General features: G+C 42.6%; 3 protein-coding genes across 4 annotated transcripts; 2 read left to right on the top strand and 1 right to left on the bottom strand.

Annotated features, from left to right (window-relative positions):
• The first annotated feature begins 331 nt into the window (after nt 1-331).
• LOC110858749 lies at nt 332-3,655 on the top strand. Of its 2 annotated transcripts, none has more exons than XM_035858876.1 (2): nt 332-2,273; nt 3,090-3,655. In XM_035858876.1, the coding sequence occupies exons 1-2, from the start codon at nt 2,138-2,140 to the stop codon at nt 3,410-3,412; spliced, it is 459 nt and encodes a 152-aa protein (XP_035714769.1). In that variant the 5' UTR covers nt 332-2,137; the 3' UTR covers nt 3,413-3,655. The 2 variants fall into 2 exon arrangements, with proteins under 2 accessions (XP_035714769.1, XP_021963303.1); XM_022107611.2 differs by lacking the exon at nt 332-2,273 and adding an exon at nt 2,468-2,782.
• Nucleotides 3,656-3,761: 106 nt separating this feature from the next.
• On the top strand, nt 3,762-8,477 carry LOC110858837 (polyadenylate-binding protein, cytoplasmic and nuclear). Its single transcript, XM_022107724.2, has 7 exons — nt 3,762-3,920; nt 4,013-4,770; nt 4,846-5,121; nt 5,276-5,391; nt 5,466-5,610; nt 5,936-6,204; nt 6,400-8,477. Exons 2-7 carry the CDS (start codon nt 4,063-4,065, stop codon nt 7,850-7,852), a joined length of 2,967 nt encoding a protein of 988 aa, XP_021963416.1. The 5' UTR covers nt 3,762-3,920; nt 4,013-4,062; the 3' UTR covers nt 7,853-8,477.
• A 108-nt stretch (nt 8,478-8,585) lies between these two features.
• Nucleotides 8,586-13,410, bottom strand: LOC110858836. The gene is made up of 10 exons (XM_022107723.2): nt 12,492-13,410; nt 12,194-12,432; nt 11,936-12,119; nt 11,650-11,863; nt 11,408-11,585; nt 11,074-11,265; nt 10,928-10,995; nt 10,756-10,851; nt 10,513-10,681; nt 8,586-10,377 (listed from the first exon to the last, which is right to left on the bottom strand). The coding sequence occupies exons 1-10, from the start codon at nt 13,408-13,410 to the stop codon at nt 8,842-8,844; spliced, it is 3,795 nt and encodes a 1,264-aa protein (XP_021963415.1). The 3' UTR covers nt 8,586-8,841.
• Nucleotides 13,411-13,693: the final 283 nt, after the last annotated feature.

Here is a 13,693-nt window from a genome sequence, read left to right as displayed (position 1 = left end):
GATGCCATGTATGGCTAGTTGATTAATCTGCATTAAAAATCTACATAGTCCACCTCATCCAAAACTTGACCAACCAAAGTACAATCTTTCAGGGGAAATTGCATGAAAAATATCGAACAAACTTGAGCAAAGGGTTAAAACTTTCCCATGCACTCATTTCACGCAATAAAGTTCTACAAGATGCTTGTTTTTTCTTCATTATAACCAAACCGCACAAATAAATTCTGGAGAAGAAAGAAAGCAGATGCTTCACTAATAACTAACCAGGCATACATATCCACATATACACCCGTCAACTATATCATTTTTTCCCCTCGTGCCTATCACACCTCACAAGCCACAAGTCGACTATAACAATAAATACAATAGAACTCTGCTTTAAGATCAGCCTGGAACTTCTCCTCATTACATAACCAACTAAATACCACTTTACTTAATTAGTGATCAACCATTTAGTTATTGTAGAATTTTTAAAAAATGTGTGCAATACGTATTTAGTAAAGCACTCGGAAGAACAAATTTCCACTGTGCATGCATTTTAGTAGGGGTTCCAGTCCCGGGATTTTATTCCCGGGAAGCGGGATCCCGAAATCCCGGGATTTGAAGAACTGAAATCCCGATATTTCGGGATTTTCAATTCGTCATTCAGAGCTGAAAATTACTTATAATTTACAATTTTAATAGCAATTTTACATTATTTTCGGTTATATGATGATTGGTAAGAAAAGTTTCGATGACGTAACCATACAAATTGATCCTGGACTCGAAAATCGAAATGTTTAACAATATGGTTAGCCACATTTTTCTAACCCGTATACATATGTACATATATTTATACATATCTAAATTATATAATTCAAAATGAAATTTATAGTTCAAGATCGAGCTTCAAATTCCCAATTTCGATGTTAGATTTTAACTTGAACTAAGCAAGATTATAATCATAAAATCTGAAATCAGTTATGCTCAAAAATGCTATTATGTTAGAAGTGAGTTCGAATTTTAGCCGATGAATTTAAAGCTAAATTTAATGCGTTTTGCACGAAGTGGTTCATATATTTGATCTTGAAATTTTTGAATTGCTAAACTTCATATCCAACCGAAGTTTTTGAATAATGGTTCGCAATTTAGGCCAAATAATATAAGTACGTCAATTTGGGCATTTCGGGTTAACATTCTTGTTGGTTAATTATTTAAGATTTCTGGAATGAAATTGTCAAACTTTTGCATATCACATATCACCTCTCAAAGATAGAGGGCGAAAATTGGGCTACGCCGAAATACACCGAGATTTAACATTTTCAATAGCAGGCAAAACCATATAATCGCTAATTTGTATTGCTACCATATTTATTTTGAGTTGACCAGAAAATAGCATACTTTATAATAATATTCATGCATGCACAGAGCCCGAAAACACATAAAGAGATATGTAAGTATTATAAATACGCTCAGGCGCTGTACTTTTATAGTCATGTACCTTTTTGTATACCCAAATTTGACTAATTTGAAGTTATAAGGTGATATTTGAATTTCGGGAAAAAATCCCGGGATTTCCCGGGATTTCTCACGGCCAAAACCGGGAATCCCGATTCCCGGGATTTCCAAAATCGTCCGGGATTGGGACCCCTACATTTTAGTGACGCATCCTCAAACCCTGACTGACGTATTTACCGTGTTCGTAGTAAATAGGCGTGTAATTTGCCGACTTCGTTAAACTAAATAGTGGCAGATTCTTGCCAATTATTACACACAAACCTCCACGATAAATAAGTAATTCGGCCATTGTAATCAATCACCCCACGCGTACATATGTACGGTAGAGCCGGTACCCACATCGTCAATGATCGACTGAGAAATAACGATAAACCTTAGTTCCCTCGCCAATAAAAGATAACAACAATTACACCAATTTCTTCCCCAGAAGTAATAAGTTACAAACCAGTCACAATTTACCAACCATAACTGATCCACGCGGAATTAAATTCCCAACTATTTATGAAAATGCAGAAATAAGCAACTGCCATTTACGTATTGATCGAATCAAGCCTACAACTTTCTCCTCCCAAAAGTTTTAATCAAATCGGACGGAAACCTAATTATTTTCACCAAAAATCCATACATAAATAAATCGGAGATGACATCGTCGAAATCCAAGACCAAACAACGCACCACAATCACAAATCACCACCCCACCAAAGATGCCGGCACGGATAATAATAATGTTATCGACCCCGATAACTCCACACCTTCCTCGGCATCTCCAGTTTCAGGTTTGTGTTCCCAAATATCAAGTCTATCCCATTGCCATTAAGTAATATAATGTACATATCTAAATCATGGCACGATCAGATAAGCTTGTATTACTCACCTGACTTATCAGCATTCATACTCACCAACCACAATCCAAATTATCAATACACTTCGCCACCACAAATGACATATTGCATATACTCATGCGCTCATTAGTGGATGCAGCATGTTTCGTATTTATCGTTCTTTTCCATATTCATAGTTGCATGTGTGACATATTTGTTACCATTAGTTGTTAATTCCTAGAATTGACAGCCCATTTAATTACCGTCTTCTCGTGTAGGTTGACTCGTTTTTTTCTCAAGTGAAACACTTTAACATCGCCACGTTTAAGATATATCCTTACAAATATGTAGTAAGTTCAGGATTTGTGACCCTCAGAAATTCGGAGCTGTAAAACTTGTTAGATTCACTTAATTTTATGTGACACGACTGAAAATGCAACAAGTCAAAACCCTTCCGATTCAAAGTAGGTAAACACATGAATCTCATTTTACCTGAAATTTTAGAAATTGTGATTCGATGGCGATGAGTTAAAATAAATAAGTAAATTTCAATCCTGAATAATTCAGGATTGAAATTTATTTATTTATTTATAAATTATTTATAACAAATGACATATAAGATAACGTGCTTTTATTACAATTAAAAATTAGACCATACAAATTCACTCGTTTAAAAAGTAAATCCATCAAAAATTATGCTTAAGCTTGACCAAAATTCGAATTTTCTATTTTAAAATTTCCATTAAAAATAAATCCTTTCTTTCTTTCCAGTGAAGGACTTGTGCGTTTTAGTGACTCTGGCCACGACGTTATCGAGCTGCCTGGTGACCTATATCTTTGGCTGGGACGTTCTCATGGAACGTTGCATCTCACTTGACCTGACCTCCGTCCTGGTGACCTTGGTCGTCTGTGTCCTCATAATTTCTGCCTTGACCTACGTCCTCCTCCGTGTGGCGGCACAGTACTTGGTCTACGTGGGATTGGGCGTCCTCCTCGCCATCGTGTACTCCTGCCACCCCTCTCGCGTCCTCCCGTTCATCAACAAACTCTTCACTAAAGCAAAGGAAAAACAGCAAGGGCAAAAACAACTATGATTTGACGACAAATAAATTTCCTCGTTCAGTTTTCAGAAACATTGAAAAAATGATTTTCAGATGAACGTTAGAGGATTTGTGTTATAAATTCTACATGTGACTGACTCCTATTAATTGACCACCGCATAATGTATGTACATATTGTTATCATTAATCATTTAACCAGTTTTATGTAAATATATATTTCAAATTACGACATAAACTGTGCTTTTAAATAAAACAAAAAAATGAGAAGATAAATGATTCCGTATCATATATCTAAATTCATAAGTTTCATAATGCAAACCTGAACAATGGAAAGTTTCCTATGGAAATTTATCCAAACTGGACTGCACTCCCAACTTTCCCCAGTGCACCCAACATACATCACGTTCAAATGCCAGCCACCTTTACAAAATTGCAATTTTTTCGTCACTTTGCACAAGAACAATTACAAATTTTTCGCTGTGTCCTCCCACAAAAGTAGCATCGTCAAGTATTCATCGTCACTTCAAGTTTTCGAAACAAGGTAGCCACCCAATCATCAAAATTGTTTAAAGTTTTCAGCCGGTAGTCTAAAAAATATTTATATTTCATCTTGTTTGTTTAAATATTTTTTAGAGAAGCTTCGACAATAAAACTGACAGAATTTTTGGTGGATTTGACGTGTAATGGCGGATGGTGACCGCACGATCCCTCCCGACGACACGTTTCACCCCACCACTGACGACATACACGACCTGAGCGAATTCCTCCCGTCAATTTCCTCCTCGTCCAGCCCAAGTTCCGGTCTGGATTCGATTTCCAACCAATTTAAAGGAATCCTGATGGACCTCCACGACTCTATGTTGCCCACCACGCCATCGCCTCCCGACGGTGACGTCAAGATGCAACAGGAAGAAATCCCTGGGCTCGGGGGCGACAAAGAAGAAGATCTTGGCTCGGCATTATTTACTAATTCTAAACTCGGCGCAAACTTTGATATCACGTCGGTCGCCACACTGCCGGTTCATGCCCCTCCTCCCGATGCTATTAACGACTTTACGGACGATCTAGAGATGGGTGACGCAAGTCTCAACAGTTTTGATAATTTCGCCAGTGACATCTCCGCGGCACAGGTTACAGAAACCAATGAGGATAACGGCTCCTCCGCTATTGAAAGTGACGAAGTCGTACTGCTTGGAAATGGTGACACAAACGATATAAAACTTGATGAGGAACTTTTGGATTTAAAACCCCCCTCGCCCGGTGCCAGGATCAAACTCCATGTCGCCAAACTTCCCACCGGCTTTAAGGAAGAACACATTGTCAACTTGTTTGAACCCTTCGGTACCGTTGTTGAGTGCGAATTATTTCCATACAAAAATTTCGCCTATGTCGTAAGTGTGTAAATATTACATACCAATTTCACCAATATTTTTGCCATATTAACGAATTTATTGCTGTCCTTTCAGCATCTGGATAATGAGGCGGGTGGGCTGGAAGCGATCAAAATGCTGAACAAGATAAAACTCAACGGGCAGAATATTACAGTGATGAAGTCTAAATTGGCAACAAATGTCGTGCCAAAGGCACCCCCCTCCTCGGCCAATGAGGAAACCGTGACTACTTACAAGATCTACTTTTCCAACCTGAAACCCAATGTCACCAAAGAGATTGTCACCGATCTCGTCAAAGAGTACGGGAGAATCGTCGACATTGAGATTTACAGATCAAATTCCGCCTTTGTGGTAAGTTTCTAATATATACAACCATAAATGTTGAGTGAAAAAAAAACTTTCAAATTTTAACATTTTACAAGTGAAATTTTGCATGTGATGGCAAAATGTTTAAAAATCTTACCTTAAATTGAAGTTGATCAGTCAATTGATAATGTCGTTGCAGCACATGGAGGAGGAGGAGGCCGGAATTCGTGTGATACAGGAATTGAACGGGAAGGTCGTTCCAGAGTTCGAGCGCCCCATTGATGTCTCGCTATCTAAAAATCCTGAAGGGCCGAGGTAAAAACATTGTATTAAACACTAGATTAATTCATGAATTTTAATTAATACAAACAAATTTTGTTATTTTTTAGGATCCCTGTTGTGCGCCTGCAGGTGAAGAATCTACCCGAAGACTTGTCCGCTAATCAGATCCGCTCCCTATTCCAGCCCTATGGCCTCGTCGTCTCGACCACCCTCGCCAAAAGCAAGTTCGATCCCCTCAGGAAGGCCATCGTGGTAAGTAATTCCGTGGAAAAAGTCACAAGCAATTAAAAATCATAGGTATAGTTCAAATACGTAGTTATTTGCAAAAAAACAGCCCAACAATTGATTTCCGAACATAAAGTGTCTAAATTGTTTGAATCTACAAGAGTTTGGGATTCCCAAGTTAATTTACAGAAAAGCTCTATCTTGTCGCCAAACAAATCTTAAATTTCGATAAGTTTTATCCTTGTTTGATTTTAAATTAATGAATTTCCTATCGAACTCCGTACGAAAAGTACTGTCACGTTTTTCATCATGGTTGTTTATGATCAATGGATTTTCCTTTTTGTATTCGTAGCAATTGGAACAGCTTGGCGACATTCGGTCCGCCATCAAAGATCTCGGCGAAATGGAGTTCAATGGGAAGAAATTGCTTGTCGAAGCTCTCCTCGAAACTCCTCCCATCGTTTCCACCCCTTCCGGCAGCAGCTCAGCTTTCAATCACTCCGCGGCTTCGTCCTCCTCATCATCTAAGAAGAAGAAGAAACGTGGAGGAGGACCGAACAATTTCTCCCCGTTACGTCCGCCTCCCATTCCGCCAATGCTACCCCCCATGAGAGTCATGCCGTAAGATTTTTATCAAATCAATAATTTTGGCACTTTCTGTGTAAACTTTGGTGACGTCCATTAGTCCATTCTCCTAATTTTGTAGAATTTTAAAAGCTAATTAAGAATTTTAAAAGCTAATTAAAAAGTTGACACAGTTTACCAGTTTAAAATACCACGTAAATTTGCTTAATCACATCTCTTCTATTAAAACAGGGAACGCTTCGCTGACGACGGATACCACAATTACGGCGACTTTCCCCCACCTCCGCCAATGTTTCGAGGCCGAGGGTGTGGCATTGGGATGAGGCCGCCCATGTTTCACAGGCCTCCAATGATGATGCATACTGAACGGATCGCTCGTGACAGGCCACCACAACCCATGCTGCCGCCCGGTCTATTCGGCGGTGGTGGACCGCGTGGACCTCGCGGAGGACCTTTTGGAGGACCTCGTGGAGGTCGTGGAGGAGGAAATGGTATGCCCAATATGCCACCAGGAGGACGTCCCCCATTTGGCCCCCGTTTTCCGAAACGCCCCTTCCAGCCTCACTTTCCTCCTCCCCCAGAACAATACGATTTCGACACGTACTATCAAGATCCCTCTGCCGCCTCGGCGCGGGACCATTACGCCCCGAGCTTGGAGGACGAATACGACTCTTACGCGCAACAAATTCAAGGAAACATGCGCAATTTTTCGTCACCACCGCAGAAAAAATCGCGTGGTGGGGGAGTAGGTAGTCGCGGTGGTCGTGGAGGAGGCAATTCTCGCCCCGGAAACAACATCCCCACTCTCATGCCTTCATCTTTTAACCCATTCGCCGAGGATGACGACTACTTGTCCACCACACAACCTCCCGCTCTTCAGCTCTCACTCGGTGAACGAGAATATTTTCCTCCTAGTCGTGGTCGAGGGGGACGTGGTCGCGGAGCCAGCTCAACTATTCAACAACAACGCCACGCCACGCAGCAAGCGCAGGTCGAATCTTTCCAAGCCAAACAACTCATGACAGCGGCAGGATATGGTCCTTCTTCGTCACAGTCCAACTATCTTGCGCAAGAGCAAATACCCGGGTCGTCGTTCCCCCCTGATGATCCCTCATTCCAAGAAGACTCTTATTTCGACGTGCCCCACACCATCAACGGCACCTTCAACGCCATCCCCTTTGACTACTCTAACCTAAAACGGAAGCCGAATGGGAATCAAAACGTTACCAAACGTGGTGGCGGAGCTCCTAATCAGGCCGGAAGGGGATCGGGACGCGGCGGGAATAGGGGGAACAGGGGTGGGGCAGGGGGCGCTAGCAGAGGTGGGGTCGGGGGTGGAAAGAATAAGAAGAAAGCGCGTCATCCCGGCCTCGGCGCGAGTAAAGGCGGCGCAAATCAAATAAATCCTAATGAAATGCCACTCGGAGGAGGAGGCGGTGGTGGTGGATTTGGTCCTGGCGCGGGCACTTTTAGCGGCGGAAGAGGAGGGGGAGGACGAGGAGCGGGATCTTCAAATAATTTTGGGGGACGTGGGGGAGGGGGTCGAGGAGGGGGAAATCAGACTGCACGCTACAAGACGAAGCAACAGGCGAAAGACGATAATGTCGAATATGCAGAATTTCTGGCTAACAAGTCCTGGCTCCATCAAGCCATCCCTGGCGTCGTACGGCCAGCACAAAGATAAAATTATATAATAGGCATTAAATTTGCAAATATTTTCTATTTTCCCTCGATAAGATCGAAAAACAAATCCTATCATCATGTTTTTTTACAATTGTTAGTCAAATGTTTATTTATTTAGTGATTATGTGATTAAGTAGATTTTATGTACATATGCTGTTCTCATAGTCTAATTTATTTACCCTATTTCTTGCCACTATTTCTCGATCCTATTAATTAAATTTAAGACTTTTACGAAGTATGGGCCAGATGTTAACTTATGGAAGTAAAAGTTGCAAATTTCCTCATGTCACTATCGTCTTTGGATCATCATCACTAGTTAATTACCTAATCGCTACATGTCGAGAGAATGAAATGAAATGAATGCATTTTAATCATACCATATTTTCCCAATACTAATTAATGCATATGCAATATGTACATACTGCAGTTTTAGAGCAGCAATTATAATAATTAGTGCAGAAGACGTAAGTTTTACTGTAGTCGACTTTTGTTAATTAATTTCCTCGCCTCGTGGAAAAATAAATTGTTAACTTGTGTAAATTGATCTGATCTGATTCTAAATACTTGTTCCATAAAATAACTAAAACACTGAAATAAACCTAATCAAAAATGAACAAATAAATTCGTAAAATAATCTTCTACAAATTATTAATTTCATTTTTTCGTTTCATCAAAAAACGAAATTTTGGCAACACATCTTCAATCATTTTTGCATAAATAAAATTTACCATAATTTTGATTCGGCGACGAACTCACACAATTTTGACTTTATTCCTTCAATTCATCCACATAATTTTACCATAATAAGCATGAAACGTGCACAATAATAATTATTTCCGATTAATTAATACAGACAGGGACTAAGTATCAATCTTGGACCGGAAGTTGCAGAATAATTCTGAAGCCAAAAATTAAATCTCACATGATTTATTTTTATTATCTACACAATTGACACGTTAATCGACATCTCACTCGACCGGAAGTGGGCTGCTAATAATCTTCATCCTCCTCGTAATCGTCCTCATATTGATAGTCCCCATCGTCACCTCCACTTTCGTCCTGCTGACCACACCCTCCAAACCCCTCCATCTTGCCTAAAATGGTCGGCTCGTCTTTCGAAAAGGTGGACGATCTCCCAATTTCGGCCAAAGTGCGGGTCTTCTTCCCACCCTCGTCACCGCCCTCGGTATCGACAATGGTTGATCGTGACATGCCACCACCACCGCCAGATGAGATCAAACTGTCGGGTTGGAAGGATTCGGAAAACGTGCGGAAATCTTGAACCGTTTGATTCGGCATGGACCGTGGGCCAGAAGCGGAAGAAGTTGTGGATCGTCCCGTGGTGGCGACACGACCTCCACCACGTGATGTTGTTGATGACGACACGGGGCGCTTATTTGTCGTCTGACTAATCCCACGTGATGACGGTGTCACTTGTGGAGCAGTTCGCCTCGAAATGGGTTCAGCTATTGCCCGAGTATTTCCAGTAGCAGCAGTTCTGCCTCTTCCGCTTGGCGTCGTTTTTGGTCGCTCCACTCCAGAGAAAGAATTTCTCGCTGAGAATGTCGTCGTCGTAGTCAAACGTCCCGTTTCCGGTTTAGAAATGGCTCGTTGATTGGTGGCTGTTGTATTATTTGATGTGACCACTTGCTGGGCTTGTTGTTGGTGTTGCGTCGTTGGTGGGGGCGTCATTCCGCTCGATGTGCGAGCCCGATTTAAAATCGGTTTCGACACGGCCGCAGCTTTCGCCGAGTTTGTCACAAAGGTCTTTTTTGGAGGGGATGGTGGAGGTTTAGTCGCTTGTCGCGCTAGAGCATGATTTCTTGCCATGGCAGACATGATCTTTTTACTTCCTGTTGGAGTAACTGCTCTCTCTGGCGCGACCGGAAACGTGGACAATGTCTTGTTTGAAGCTCCCGGTGTCAAAACCCTGTTTGGCGTCCTACTCGTCGTTGGGGAAGATGTTGACGTTCTTCTGCTCGAGATAAAAGCCTTCTCCGCTGCTGGGGCGCTTGCTCTGGTGTTTGCCGTCCCCGCTCTTGTCGGTGCATTGACCCCGGAGGACCTCTGACTTGCCTCACTACTCGATTCAGACCTTCCTAATGAGGACAAAGTTCGCACCGTTCTTGGCGTGGGGACAGGTTTCTTAACTTCGGGTTCGACCTCGGCGCGTTCTACTTCCCGTTCTTGTTCTTCTTCTCGACCGCGGTGTCGCATGGGTCGCACGGAGGCTACTTTGGTCGCGGAGGAAGTAGGGCGATCGCGCGCTCCTCCCTTTGAAGATGAAGAATTTCCAGATGACCTTTTTCCTTGCCCAGTTCCAGTTCCTTGGCCCCCAGTCACTGCACTGTTTTTGACCACCTTGTTCCCAAATTTGTCATACCCGACGAAACTCGAGGCGCAAATCTTTTTCCGAAATCCAGCCCCCAGCTCCTCCCATCCCTTTGAAAGTACGGCCTTCGATGCGTTGGCAAATAAAAATTTCTCCACCTCGGACCGCAAACTTTTCAGAAAATCGACAAAACTCTGAAAACAAAAGAAAAATGTTTATGATAATTTTGGGACAAGATTTTTACAGTTTTTTTGGGAAAAAATTGATTTTAATACAGTTTGAGCCAGAAACTTTGAAATTTCCAGAAATATAAATTCGTATTTTCGTACCGTGGACCACTCGACATCGTCAATTGTTTCCGTCCCGAGGTCGATAAGCCTCTCGAGAGCTGTGTGCGTTCGGCACGCCATATCCGGCCGTAGCAGCGTCATACTCTCGAGAAACGTGTCCTCAATTCTCGAAATATTCCATGCTTGACCTTTCCCGAATTGCAAAAACCTACAGGTCCAAATATTCTCGTAAATATTTAACATTTCAAAAAAATTGCAAACAATCTTACATCATCATCTTACTTTTCACTTTGAAGAACGTCGCTCAAATGTTCACCCAGAAATTGGACACATTCGTCTCCCAATTGGTTGACAAGATTGAATATTGTTTCTGTCCATCTGAAAATAAAGTCATGAAATACAATTTCAATAAAATTTCCATAAAATTTCCAAAAAATTTTGTAATGTACTGTACCTCAGGGATGGCATCGTCGTTGTGAGTTGGTCGCATCCCAAAGTGTGGTCTAAAATGTTGTCCACACTCTGCAAAAAAAAACAGTAAGATTGTCTATAATTTTTGCAAATCATGCAAATTTTGTCTTCAAGTAATAAATAACTTACCAAATGATTAACGCTATACTTTAAGCATTTATCTTTCAAGTCCTCTCCCAAACTTGCGAATCCTTTCGTGGGCCAAATTCGCACGAAATGTTTGCAAATCCATTTAATCATTTTTCTGTGAAGGTCGTCCATCCCATAAGTCGCCGCAATGGGGAAGCATTCCAAAACTCCGGTTATGCATCCAGTACACGGCTGCGTACAAATTCAATGCCACCATTATACAAATAATTTCTATAAATTTGCAAAAATATTCGCAGCACTGAACTATCCACGTAATTTGCATTATTTCCCAAACTCCCCAAAGCGTGCAAAAAAATTGCATGTGTCAACTCACTCGGTGAAAGTTGTGGCAGAATTTGACACGAAAAGTTTGACTAATGTTCTCCCTGAGCCCCTCGAGTCCCAAGAGGTCCGTCAGCGTGGCCAGCTCCAGCAAGTCGATCGTATCCGGAATCTCGTTCGTCCCAGAGTAAATGTGGTACAAGGCGAATTGCACCGTCGAGTAGGAAAATCTACGCAAATTATTTGCACATTTAATCAATTAATTTGCACCAATTCCCACATCTTGTCACTGACCCATCCAGATTGATTGTGTTTCCTGCCTTCTCCACCCAATGTCCGCTCAGAATAGCGGCAAAGTACTGCGATCTGGAGGCTAGGATACATTTATGGGCGCGGATCCACTTCCCATTCACTGAAATAATGACGTCCGTGTTGATTCCCTCCTGAAACATGCGCGTCAGGTCGAGCTGAAGTTTAAAACAGGCTCCACCCGAACAAATCTCGACCTCTGCAAGATCCCAAAAATACCAAATTAAAATTATTCTCAGCCTTTCAACTTCCTGTCAAGAAATGAACGCACCTTCTCCTTGCGTTTCCATCGAACTGATAATGCTGCTCGAGAAGGACGAGTCCAACACATTGGCGACATGCAAACTTGACCTGTTGCTAATCGTGCTGTCCCCCAAAGCAGCCGCCTCTTGCGCCGCAATTTGCATACTGATCACTTGTGGGTCCAACGAGTCGAAGAAGAGTTTTTCCTTTTCCTGAAGAAAGTTACGAAATGAATAAAATGTCAGTAAAATTTGCATGAATTCTGTAAACTCATAATTTGTTTTACCTTCTCCCACTCTGCCCTTGCCAACTGTCGGGCTGTTTTATGGTTGAAAATTGGGGACGGAAATTTCCTCCCGGCAGCAGAAGTAGATTTTCCACTGGCCGAAGAAGAAGTCGAGGTTTCCATCACGTTGAAAACGGCCTTGTTCACAATGCCTCCTTGACCGGTGGAGTTCTTTTTCGGAATTTGAGACCTGTGCTGACCCTGATGATGCTGTTTCAACGTTGCATTATTGCCATCCCCTAAAATAAACGGGAAATTTATTTATGAAAATTTCTACATTTTCAAAATGCTCACTCACCTTCTTTAATGTCGACAAACATGTTGAAAATCTTCTTCTCCTGCCCACTCCCACTCATCCTGGACGTCACACTGCCACTAATCCCCTCGTCATCCCCCACATTCACAAAGAACACCAAAGAGTTCGACATGCTCTCACTTCGGTCTCGAGTTTGCGACTCCAAAACATCCGTGGACTGTAAGGATAGCGAATTTAAGTCGATAACCCACGCTTCGGGAGGCTTCTCCCCCAGGATTCCGCCCATTTGAGACTCCGTCATGAACGCGGAGGACGCCATGATGCCACCACCAAGCGCTTGACCTCCACCTCCTGGAGGAATCGGCACCTTTTCCTCCTCCTCCGCCTCCATTTCCTTCTTAACTTTCACTTCCGGTTGAACACTCAAATTCTCCAAAGAGTCTGCCACCACGTCCACATCATTATTATCCTGCGACGCCATCACCCCCGCGGCCCCCGTGCTGTTCGGCTTCCTTTCGTCAAACCCTTTGAAATCGTTGTTCAACGTGGTCTGCACAATGTCCGGATAACTTTTTGAGACTGGCACGCGTGACCTGGGACGTGGAATTATGGACGATTTTTTACCACCACCACTTTCACTCGTCAATTTATTATTACTTTCACCCCCCACTTTCACCAGGACAGGAATCTGAGACGAGTTCTGGTTCTCGTTCTGCTGCTGCTGATGCTGCTGAAATTCTTCTTCCGAGAGTTCGGCAGCATTAATGAAATATTTTGGAGGTGAAAAGTCCCCCTGACCACGTCGTCCGCCGGGGAGGGGATACATCTGTTCGTCCTCTTCCTCTCGCGATACGCCAGCCACGACCGCTTTCACTGGGTCGAAGTAGTCATCTCGACCCAAATCGTCGTCGTCACCGTCGTCAAAAGGGTTGCCATTGTCATCGATGAAGGATCGGTGCATGGTCGGTGCATCACGGCAGCACGACCACGGTGAGGACGTATTCAAACCACATGACTTTTAAATATCTAAAATTACTTTGCCGGAAAAAAATTGCCAACTTTCTCTTTATGAAGAGCAGACTGATCTCACGACTCACATGTTAAAGATAAGATAGGATCAGTTGAGACGACCAGGTTCACTCTGGACAGGAGAGAAGTGGTCCCCTTTTTCGGTCTTCTCGGGAAGAAGAAAGTGGTAGAGAAAGCATAGAGGAGAGAGTGGTGCATGCAAACCCCGGTTCGGG

Source organism: Folsomia candida, unplaced genomic scaffold (assembly GCF_002217175.1).
Source record: "Folsomia candida strain VU population unplaced genomic scaffold, ASM221717v1 Fcan01_Sc022, whole genome shotgun sequence".
NCBI classification, from domain to species: domain Eukaryota; kingdom Metazoa; phylum Arthropoda; class Collembola; order Entomobryomorpha; family Isotomidae; genus Folsomia; species Folsomia candida.
This window is presented reverse-complemented; position numbering and strand designations above follow the sequence as displayed.

What these genes read in the sequence shown, in the direction of transcription:
- LOC110858836 (XM_022107723.2), bottom strand. Translation starts at nt 13,410, where the DNA reads ATGCACCGATCCTTCATCGATGACAATGGCAACCCTTTTGACGACGGT. An exon ending in GTTTGTCGACATTAAAGAAG is followed by an intron (nt 12,433 to 12,491) that starts GTGAGTGAGCAT and finishes CGTTTATTTTAG; the next exon opens with GGGATGGCAATAATGCAACG. An exon ending in GACGTTCTTCAAAGTGAAAA is followed by an intron (nt 10,682 to 10,755) that starts GTAAGATGATGA and finishes TTGGACCTGTAG; the next exon opens with GTTTTTGCAATTCGGGAAAG.
- LOC110858749 (XM_035858876.1), top strand. Translation starts at nt 2,138, where the DNA reads ATGACATCGTCGAAATCCAAGACCAAACAACGCACCACAATCACAAAT. An exon ending in CTCGGCATCTCCAGTTTCAG is followed by an intron (nt 2,274 to 3,089) that starts GTTTGTGTTCCC and finishes CTTTCTTTCCAG; the next exon opens with TGAAGGACTTGTGCGTTTTA.
- LOC110858837 (XM_022107724.2), top strand. Translation starts at nt 4,063, where the DNA reads ATGGCGGATGGTGACCGCACGATCCCTCCCGACGACACGTTTCACCCC. An exon ending in GATCAAATTCCGCCTTTGTG is followed by an intron (nt 5,122 to 5,275) that starts GTAAGTTTCTAA and finishes ATGTCGTTGCAG; the next exon opens with CACATGGAGGAGGAGGAGGC. An exon ending in CCCTCAGGAAGGCCATCGTG is followed by an intron (nt 5,611 to 5,935) that starts GTAAGTAATTCC and finishes TTGTATTCGTAG; the next exon opens with CAATTGGAACAGCTTGGCGA.